Here is a 12112-nt window from a genome sequence, read left to right as displayed (position 1 = left end):
AGATAGTAGTCAAACAACAATTACCCTTGTCAACAGACAAATATTTGATTATTATTAGATATGTTCTTATTGATTTATGGAATTTCTTTGTACATTTTGATATTTGATCTTGTTATTAGAAATGTTCTTATTGTTTCATAGGATTTCTTCACATATTTTGAATAATTTGTCTTCCTCTGTGCATTTTTTCTTTCACTCGCATTTGTGTTTTTTCTCTCCTTTATTAGCATGGAATTTATTTTCTTCCATAGACTTGAATTTATTGAATCTATTCCTCTATAGCTTCAGGGTTGACAAAACATGGGAGTATGTCTTCTTTGTCTGATTACTACACAAAAAATCTTTCATGATGACTTTGGATATCATGTGTCTTCACTGTTACTAATGTTAAAGGTCTATCTTGGTGTAAGGCAATGGTTTTAAACCTATGAGATGTGATTCCTTTGGGTGGGTGGTTCAAAGACCTTTTCACAGGCTTTGCTTAAGACCATCAGTAAGCATACATATTAACGTTACCATTCATAATAGTAGCAAAATTACAGTTATTAAGTAGCAATGAAAATAATTTTATGGTTGGGATCAGCACAACATGAGGGGCTGTGTGAAAGGGTCGCAGCATTAGGAAGACTGAGAACCACTGGTATGAGGTGTGATGTCTCATCCAATCTTTTTTAAATTTGATATCCTCTTTTCTCATTCATTGTGTGCTCAGTCACCTTCCTTATTAATTACATATATATATGCATTAATTTGCTCGACTTTCTGTTGAATGTCTTTGATGCATGCTAGGCCCCTGACAATCAAGAAGAAAAGAAGAAGAAGAAGAAGAAGAAAAGAAGAAGAAGAAGAAGAAGAAGAAGAAGAAGAAGAAAAGAAGAAGAAGAAAGGAGAAGGAAGAAAGGAGAAGGAGAAGGAGGGAGAAGGAGAAGGAGAAGGAGAAGGAGAAGGAGAAGGAGAAGGAGAGGAGAAGAGAAGAAGAAGAAGAAGAAGAAGAAGAAGAAGAAGAAGAAGAAGAAGAAGAAGAAGAAGAAGAAGAAGAAGGAAACAGTCACCTGTTGGTCAGTGTGCTTGAGTGATGTGTGACTCTACCAGATCCCTCCTGTAACCCATTTCCTTCCTCCCTACCCTACTCACTCCTCACATCTCATTGGAACATAAGTCATCTTATATAGAGACAAAGAAGCCAGAGGTGTTTAAAAAGAAAAAAACAACTATCTTTCAGGGTTTGAGAGTTCTCTGCCTTTGGGGAGAATCTTTCAGAGATGCTTTCTGACTAAAAAAATTAGTCATTGAGTTCTGTTTCTCAGACCAGAAAGCTGATGATACAAATCCTGTAGTAAATATTTTAGATATTTTTGTTATGCTTTAATATTCAGAAGGGCTAGCTTTTCTCTGCCTTCCTGGTGTTGGGAAAGCCATTGTCACCGCATCCACTCATGCTTGACTTTTAAGTTTTCATCTTATTCTTCCATAGGAACAGTTGAGCACATCCCCACTCTAGAACGACTTCTGTAGAGTACTGCTTCTGAGTCCTTCCATGAACAACGGAATTACTTCAGTTCTACCCCCTTACCCTGGACTCTCGCTTTCCTAGATCTACTAAAGTCTACAGTCTTGGTGACCGGATTAGTTCAGTGCAGTGGCACAGAATAAACCACATTTTAATGAATATAGGATGTGACAGAAGACCCACTAGCTGCGTATCCAAATGTGCCAGTCAGGAAGGCAGCAGAACACATCTCAGGAGGAAGTAAGCGTCCTAAAGAAGTAGGTCTTGTGAGCCAGTTTCCTGAAAAGCACAGGGACACTAGATGTATCATCCTTCAGATGCCTGAGTCTGAGGAAAGAGCAGGAATGGTGACTCATTGGGAGCCAGAGAGATCGAGGTTACAAATATCTATCAGCATTGATGATATGGGAGAGCTTCCTGTGAAAATGAAGGAAAATGACCAGCTAGCTCTCTGTAATGTCCCTTTTTACTCTTTACCTGGAGCGAGTCCCCAGGCCCTCCCACAGAGGTCTTTTCAGCTGGTAAGTAGATTAGTGTTAGTCAGTCAGTTTCCCCATCTGTTGTGATAATCCAGAACAAGAACCTCTGTAAATTGGGTTATCTTATTTTCTCAGTATCTCCAAAAGTTATAGTAAGTTTGTGGTGAACACCAGACATTATTATTGGTGGATATAGTCTGCTGGCAGACTCAGGCATGAAAAAAATAACAGAGCCACTTAAAAGAGTGAACTAGGAGACAGGGGGATTAAGTATTATTTATTACGAGATCAAGAAATAGGTTTGGATATGGCAGTGCCAACTTCCTTCTTCAATAGGGGGAATGCATCCATTTCATCTTCAAAGTTCTAAGCTTTCCAGACGATTTAGAAGATGTTGGTTTTCATTACTTTTGTGTTGCTGACCTCTAAGTTTTCATTGTCTGCCCTTGCTAACAACCATCTTCCCCTACTAACCACTTCATATATGGGCTTCCCCCTGACACATAGGTGGGGCATTTATTATTTATTTTAAAATTAATTTACTTTTGGAAATCTGGGTAAACTCAATTAATTTTCATCCTATTGTGAAGAATTTATCTCCCCAGGTTTATTAAAGCAGAGTTGTAATAGCAGCAAAAAAGACTATGCCAACATGTATTGGGGGTTTCACAAGCATAAATAAGCACATTTGTTACCTTCAGACCCCAAATGACAAAATGCGGTAGAAATAGACCGAGGCCGAACACTCTTCAGAATAGTTTAAAACGGGCATCTGACACACACACACACACACACACACACACACACACACACACACACACACCAATCACTAGAAAGGAAAAATCTCGACACAGCTTTCCTGCCTGCACAACACACCAAGGCAGAGTAAATGGCTCAGGAATGTTAGAGAAGATATAGAAGGGAAGAGAGGGGACAAGCAAGGACATCGGGCACCCACTTGTCTCTATCCATGTGCAGGGCAAGGCAAGCCAACACGACATGGCTGCAGAAGGAAGAAAGCTGGGCAGCCCAATGGTGAGCATCGTGCCGCACGGAGGTGCTTAGTCCTCAGTGCCTCGTCTTCATGTAAGCCACACAGATATTTATATTAATGAATGTCTGAGGTAAGTGGCTGAGCCAGCCTCCCTTTTGGATGTGAAGGAATCGTTTACTCCACTGAAGAATCATTTGCCTGCTGTCTGACGGAGCTAGGACATTGGGTTTTAGAGGCAAGCTCGCTCAGGAGAACTAAGACATGGTTGTAGCTGCCATCAAGAGGGATTTTATGGAACTGGGCTCCTAACCAAAGAGAAGGGAGAGATGATCTTCTTTACACACACACGAACAAATACATAATAATACATACATTCATATATACATACATACATATATAATATACATACATTCACATATACATACATATATACATATGTATATACATGCATACATACACATATATATACATTCATATATACATACATATATACACATAATACACATATACATAAATACATATATACAATATACATACATATATACACACATAATGCACATATACATACATATATACAATATACATACACATATATGTATACATATACATATGTACATACATATATACATACATACACATATACATATATACATACATACGTACATATATACAATATACATACATTCATATATACATACATATATACAATATACATACATACATATATACATATATGCATACATACATACATACATACACATATACACACACACATACTACTTCCAGAGTCGGGCTGAGAATTTAGGGCTTGAGCAGTAGTCTATATTGAGCATGAGAGGGGAAGCCTATCCTTTAGCAGAACCTACCAGACCAGCACACAACACACAACAGCCTCCATGAAGACACCAAGGCACAGATTCCAAACATTAAAGAGATGAGCTCTGTCCTCTCCTTGAGTTACCCCATAAGCCATTCATGCATAAACGCATATAACTTAGGAGATCAAGCCTTTTAGAATGGCGAAGGATGGTGTTCTGAGAAGTGAGCAGACATCTTTCTACTTCAAAAAAGGCAAAGGTTCCCTAATCTCAGAGCAATAGGTCAACATAAAGGGACAATCACAGGAGGGAAAAGTAGCACGCCACATTTAATGTCCTACTTGGATTAACAGTGGCACAGACAACAAAAATGAAATTATTTTTTTTCAAATGGAGGTGGGCATGGTGGCGCAGTCCAATAAATCCAGACTCTGAAAGTAGAGGCAGGAAGATTGTTACAGGTTTAAAGCCAGCCTGGGCTACACCGTGAGTTGCAGGCAGTCAGAGCTATATGGTAGCATAAAGTCTCCAAACACACACACACACACACACACACACACACACACACACACACACACACACACACACACACACACACACAACACACACACACACAAACACACACACACACAAACACACACACAAACACACACACACAAACGCACAAATAATTATGCACTTTTAGAGGGAAATGAAAACTGGTCTAATGAAGAAAAAGAAAATCTGCTTGGATGAGTTTCCTCTTTCCAAAGACAGCCTTATCCTGGTTTCACAGTTCACCTAGTTTTTGAACTTTGGACCCTGCTCATCAACATTTATTGGTCAGGAATCTGCTATATTAGAAATAAGTCTTAGATCTGGAACAGAGTAGTGGAGAATGAAGAATTTCTGTCCTTGGGAATCTTATTCAAGCATTTGAAAGCAACAGTCACATCACAGTTGTCGAAAACCACCAGCCTCCAGCTGCAGTTTCCTAGTAAGAATTCCATCTCCCCAGTGACTCAGACCCAAGAATGCTGTGTCCTCGTAGATTTGATTTGACAAAGGAACTTAAAAAGTGGGAGGTTTCTTTTGCATGAACAAAAGCATGGGACTTCAAGTAGTAAAAAAACAGGAAAAATTTTATTAGAAAACTAAATCTGCTAATCCTCCACTTTACATTTTTAACACCGAAATTTAAAGACCCACGTTTTGATAGACAAGGGTAAATGCTGTGTTTGTATTCTTATTTGAAACATACATCAAATTTAAACTTATGACAACACTGTATTAAAGTGAGTACGCTTCAAAACCTGACATTGGGTATAGCCACAGCTCTGGTATTTCAAGGTACATTTTGATACTGATTGAATTAAATAATTAAAAAAAAAGTACTGCTTGCTCTTTTGTATACAGGAACAGTATTACCCAAAGAAAATTGAAAATAGCTACTTTTAAGACATCTAAATAAATACGCTTTATAAACAAGTAAAGCTTTCACAGGGCCTTTAGGTTTTGAGGGTAATCAGCCCTTGTTCCAATTCCACCATTCCCACAAATCACAAATACTAAATCATATAATTCTCTCTGGGCAATGTTTAAATGGAGTTGGCTGCCTCGGCAGGAAGTAAGCCAAGACGCGACTGGATTCAGGGCTCTGGGTGGTGCCTACGTTCTATCAATAACTCCCGTTCCCAGAGAACGAGGAGAGCAAGAATAAAGAGTGGCCCTGTCTTCCTCTGAGCTGTGCCTTGGCTCTGCATGCTCTTTTGATGAAATTGATGGAGAAAAGACTTCTTCCATTTTCGACTAAGAAGAAACTCATTGTTTGATGTGTAACGGAAACGTCACAACCACTAGAATCAGTCGGTGGCTGTGCCTTCTCACCTACAATCAAAGGCTGGCTTCTCTTCTCCCATGCTTGGATAGAGCTTGGAGTTTATTCCAGAAGTTAAAAGTAGAGGGGAATGAAGAATAAAATCGATAGTATAAATGCCTCCAAAAACCTAGGAGGATTTTGGAATAGTAGCACCATTTCTGCAGACCATTTAATGTTTGATTCACTTCCTGTGCTAATTCAGAATCCCGTGTCCTTCACTGTGCAAGTATTTTTCTCCACCTTTTCACTGCAAGTAGACTGATGACTAATAATTGTATCGAAGTAGCAAAAACCACTTGGATTTTATTAAAAAAAAAACAGCATCAGAGAAAACGTATTTGTTCCTCGAGATAATCAATGAAATCTTTCTCACCTCCCTGCTGTGAGGAGCGTGAGATTGTCTGGCAATGGTGTGAAATGGTCAGACTGTAGAGATGAGTTCAGGCCGACGGTAAACAGCAGAGGAACATGGAAAGCAGAGGCCAATGCTACCCAACAACTCATGGATTGGGGTTGTGCTCATGGCGAATCCTTGCTCGTGCGAGCCTCGATCTCCACACACTACCTCCTACTTCCTCACAGTGCTTAGACTCCTGTTGACCTTGTGCAATTAAATACTAGGTTTTTCATCTTCCCATTTTCTTGTCTACGTAGATGGGCATGCTGCTTTGTAACTGACCACCATGAAATAACTAATGCCTGCCTATGATAAAAGAAGAATGGGGGACTCTGAACTGGAGTAAACGAGGATGCTCTTCCACAGCCAACTAGGATAAGTTACATGGTGCAGTCTTTAGGTTCTACCTTTGGGCTAGATGGTGCCTCAGGGGATAAAAGGCCTGTTGTATAAGCATGGAACCTAAGTTCAGATCTTCAGAATCTGTCTAAAGGCTGATGTGCTAGCATTTCTGTAAGCCCCCCCAACCCCTGTGCAGATAGAAGGTAGAGATAGGAGTTCAAGAGACTTGCCTCAAATAAGACGGAAGATGAGGGCAGACACCTGAAGCTAACCTACCCACACATACCATGGCGTATATACAGCAAGGGATCAGTATGCTACTCCTCACCACACACAGGAGCACACACACACACACACACACACACACACACACACACACACACTCACACCACACACACACACACACATTCACACAACACACACATACCACACACACAACATATACACACACTCACAACACACACACACATCACAACACACACACAACACATACATCACACACACACCGGACACACACACACTCACAACACACATATCACACACATATCACACACACACCACACACACACACACACCACACACACACTCCACACACACCACACACACACACCCACACACACACCACAACACATCACACACACACATACCACACACACACCACACACACTCATAGCACACACACACACTCACAACACACACATCACACACTCACACACACAAATACACACTCACATCACACACTCATAACATACTCACAACATACACACATCACATACACATACCACACACACAACACATACATCACACACACCAGACACATACCCACACACACACTCACAACACACACATCATACACATATCACACACACCACACACACACACAAACACACATACAACATACACAATACACACACTCACATACACACACGACACACACACAACACATACATCACACACACCAGACACATATCACACACACCAGACACATATCACACACACCAGACACATATCACACACACACACACACAAACACACACACACAGAACACACACACTCTCACACACACACACACACACACACACACACACACACACACACCCACACACACACAAACACAACCACACACACACACACACAAACACACACATACTCACAACACACACACAACACATACACACACTCACAACACACACACACACATACATCACACACACCAGACACACACACACACACACACAAACACACACACACTCACAACCCACACAATACACACACACATCACACACACCACACACATACCACACACACACCACACACACAACACACAAACACACACATACTCACAACACACACACACACATATACTCACAACACACCACAATACACACACACCACACACACAACACACACACATCACACATACACACACACACACAAACACACAAAAACACACCAACCACCACAACACACACAACACACATATACTCACAACACACACACAATACACATACTCACACACACAAATACACACACATTACACACATACCACACACCACACACATACCACACACACACAACCACACACACACTCACAACACACACAACACACATATACTCACAACACACACACAATACACATACCCACACACACAAATACACACACATCACACACATACCACACACACACACACATACCACACACACACACCACACACACTACAAATTTACCTGTGATAAAATTAATTGATTACAGTAGAGTAATGGCTGAAAAAGTTTCAGTACTGCTAAAAAGCATTCTAAACAAACATGACCCTTGAAGCTACATGCATCTAGAAGTTTTGTAATAAGGACACAGACTTTGTTCACAGATAAGTTAGAACAATAAATGTACTCTTATTGAAATGAATTCACAGACTAAATGAAAATTACCAGAGGTTAACTGACTCTCCCCGCCTTGTAGGCAGTGAGACCAACCTTGCCTTTGTTCAGGTCAAATCCTTTAAAGCTACAACATATGGTTCTAGCACCAGATGTTATGGGGTGCACCTTCATTTTCATATTAAGATGAAGAATCGTGATTATGGTCATTAGTTTTAACCATTCCAGATGCATCTTATTTTTCAAATTCAAATTCAGCACCAGGCTTGTGCCCCTCTGCGGGGCTCACACCCACACACACACTCTCACCTTCACATTTCTGTGTGGTTTCACTCTGCTTGTGACCAGCAGGGCATCTGCATTCAAAAGAGCCCACTGTGTTGATACAGTTTCCGCCCTGGCACAATCCTGGAATTGCCTGGCATTCGTCAACATCTGCAAGGAGAAGACATTTTAAACATAAACAAAACTGATTTCCAGACATGCCTTAGTAGGTGTCTTATGTGCAAGGGAACATGCTCTCAGGACTCCAGGGCGAGGAAAGTGGACCCTCCCTTCATGCTTGTTATCAGCTTAACCGTGATGTTTTCCTCTGGAGAAAGATGCCTGCTAGGGACCTACCTGTGCTGGCCTGTGGACGATCTGCTGCTTTGTTACAGAGTGCTTCCTACTGTGTGCTCCTACTGTGTGCTCTCCTGGTTCTGGCACTGAATTCATTCCTATCTTCTCCACATAAAGTGAATGCCCCCAGTGGGCTTCCTAATGGAGCTCAGTGACTAAGGACCTTGGGATTCAAAGCCACTTGATCTCTCTGCAGTTGATCTAGGACAGAAGTCTTGGACAGGGCATACATACCCCTGCTGTAAAGAGCACTCCATGCTCCGCCTCCGTAAGTCATGAACACTTGGTCTTCCCCCTTTCCTGCTACAACTGTTCCACTTTTTGCTACTACTATGTCATCTCTTAATTTCCCTTAACCAAACAATAGCAAAAGTACACGACTTTCGCTCTCATCGCTTCAGTTACTTGCTACTAAGTTTTTTGGGGTTATTATTTTCTCGCTTGAAATCTATGAATCTCTACCCCCTAAACAGTATTGCACTGTGGTTAGTGACCTCCCATTAAAGCCTCAGTTTTAGATGGCCAAGGGCTCCTGAATCGTACACTGTGTGTTGACCTCACCCATTTAGGAACAAACGTTAAAGCTTTAATATCGTCATGGGGACATTCACGAAGTAAAAATGAAAGTTAGCAACAGATAAAATGCGAGAGTTTCTAAGAAATGTCAGATGAATTTCTTCAGGTGAAAGTGAGATGGGTGTTAAAACCTAAACTCGAAATAAAAGGCACTCGAAATAGTAAGTGTGTGGAGGAATATAAAGTGTTTCTCTTATTTTTTGTAAGTTTAAGAGATAATTGTTGACTGTAAACAAAAGTAGTGAATAAAAGTACTGTATTTTGTAGGTTATAATAAATAAACAAAGAGAGAGAAAACAACGCAAAGTAGAAGAGAAGGAAAAGGAATGGGGATGTAAAAATGGCTGGTTCGTATTGGAAAACACACTGTGGGTAGTTAAATACGTGCAGAGAACACTATAGAGTGAACCACAGCGCAGCACACAGTCCACCGGAAATAAAACCTGAGCAAACACCGTCAACCCAATAGAAGCAGGGAAGGGGAAGTATGGAAAGGGAAGCAGAACAAGTGGGAAAAAGTGAAACACAGATTTCAGCATGATAATGTTCACATTTACATGAGGTTCAAAGGGTGTAACAATCTAATCTAAAAGGCTGAGATTGTAATATTTTATTTTGAAACACCGCATCTCAATTATATGCTGTTCACAAGAAAGGCACTTTGACGACTTAGAAAGGAAGGAGCCAAAGGTAAATCAAACAATATCTGGTGACAAGAAGTCTCCCGAGGATTGAAAAACTGACGTTTCCTAATGACCAAGGATTCAGTTCATTTAGACGTTCAACTCAATGCTAATCAGGCACGTGTCCTATGAGACATTAAACACCCAGAGAAAATGGAACCTCAGCAGACAGAAGGAGAAATGAAGACAACAATCCTACAACTGGAATGAAAATTTCCACACGTGTCTCTTTGGAAAAAATAAAACGAATGAACTGAAGGTCCCACAGGAGATACAGGACTTGGTTTTCGTTCAAGCTCCTCACCCATCTGTACCCCTCACACACCTCAGCGGAACAGACTTTCTTCTCAAATGCACACAGAATACCCCCTCTAGTGAAGGTCATGTGGAAAGGCTTATTACATAGAATTATACATATGGAGGGGGGATTGCATTCACAACTCTGGTGGGTAGCGTGCTTTGCATGCAAAAGATTGTGGGTTCCATCCCCAGATTCTCAGGTGTGTGTGTGTGTGTGTGTATGTGTGTAAACCATAGAAAATAAGCTATGTCAGAACAAGAGTTAAGCTAAAAGCAGAAATGGAAAATATCTAGAACAAAGGTCAGATATTGGAATGTAATAATATATTCTGTAATAATGTATGGATCAAACCAGAAATCAAAACTTGAACACATTTTTAATTATATAATTAAAATATATCCAATAAAGCTTGTGAGCTGTAGCTAAACTGGTACCTGAAACTAAAGGTGGAGCAGTAAAATGTTTCTACTGCAAAGAGTAAACTTCACAGACAATGATCTAAGCTTCCATAGTCACAAATTTTAAAAGCACTAAGTAAATGTGAACTCAGTAGAAGTAAGAGAATATAATAAAACACAAGACCAAAACCCAAAATAAAGCAAAAACAAAACCCAACAAAACAAAACAAACAAACAAACAAACAAAACAGAGAGGTAATCACTCTGAAATCTGGCCTTCTGGAAATATAAGTACAATTGATGTTATCTCATCAATATTAATCACAGATATAAGGAAAACTTAGTAATGTAAGTACTGACAATAAACACATCGCCAAATAGTCAACGAAGATGAGAAAAGACGTAAAGAGCGAATAATAGAAATTCAAAAATTAAGGTAAAATATACAAGTCTGTTGAAAGTTACAAATGCCTAGGCTCACCCAAAAACAAACAGATATTGAGAACAAAGTAAAGGGCTGGAGAGATGGCTCAGCAGTTAAGAGCACTGGCTGCCCTTGTATGCAGGCATACATGCAGAGAGAGCTCTGACTCAGAAAAAGGATAGCATAATATGTTAAAGTAATTTCGTTCACAGTTTGATATATTTACTCAAGAATACCTCATCCCACTGCACCACGGAAGCTTATGAAAGATTTAAAGGAAAAGATGGCAGAAATTTCATTCTGATTCTTACAGCAAAAAAGATGGACATTGTCCTGTTGATGTAACTAAGAAAGCATAACTCTGACATCAAGGTCAGACCAAGGCATTCCCGAAAGAAATACAGGAATAAAAAGAATGGAATTAGATAGTCTCTCTCTGAAACACAGAAACTTTTCATGAGTCAAGCTTATTAATATACAAGAAAAATCAATGTAACAGGACCAGAGTCAGTTTATCTCAGTAATTTAAAGGTTTTCCTAAAAGTGGATCACAGTATTAATTAGTATAGTTCATCATATTAAATTAAAGAAGAGGAGGCAACATCATCCTATAGATGTAGAAAAGCAAGTAACAGAATTAACTCACACTGGTGATTCTAAAAGCCTCATTAAGCCAGGAATGTAATACCACATCTTTAACAGGGATAAGAGTGAGAACTTGTTTCAAAATACAAAAGTAATTACACTCTCACTGAATGATACACGGTATCTTTTAGACCCCCGAGGTTCCTGAGAGGGAAGTATTAAAGAAGCAAAATGGAAATAATCTATTT

At 39.9% G+C, this 12112-nt stretch overlaps 1 protein-coding gene across 1 annotated transcript in view; it reads right to left on the bottom strand.

The window, feature by feature from the left end:
* The window catches only part of Fbn2 (fibrillin 2), a 207062-nt gene that overhangs the window by 132304 nt on the left and 62646 nt on the right, over positions 1-12112 (bottom strand). Inside the window, 1 exon segment of the mRNA XM_032885839.1 lies at positions 8586-8711. Coding sequence (XP_032741730.1) covers positions 8586-8711 — 126 coding nt within the window.

The sequence above is a fragment of the Rattus rattus genome, chromosome 15 (genome assembly GCF_011064425.1).
Source record: "Rattus rattus isolate New Zealand chromosome 15, Rrattus_CSIRO_v1, whole genome shotgun sequence".
NCBI lineage: Eukaryota > Metazoa > Chordata > Mammalia > Rodentia > Muridae > Rattus > Rattus rattus.
The sequence above is the reverse complement of the archived record's forward strand: the minus strand, read 5'-3'. Positions and strand labels throughout refer to the sequence as shown.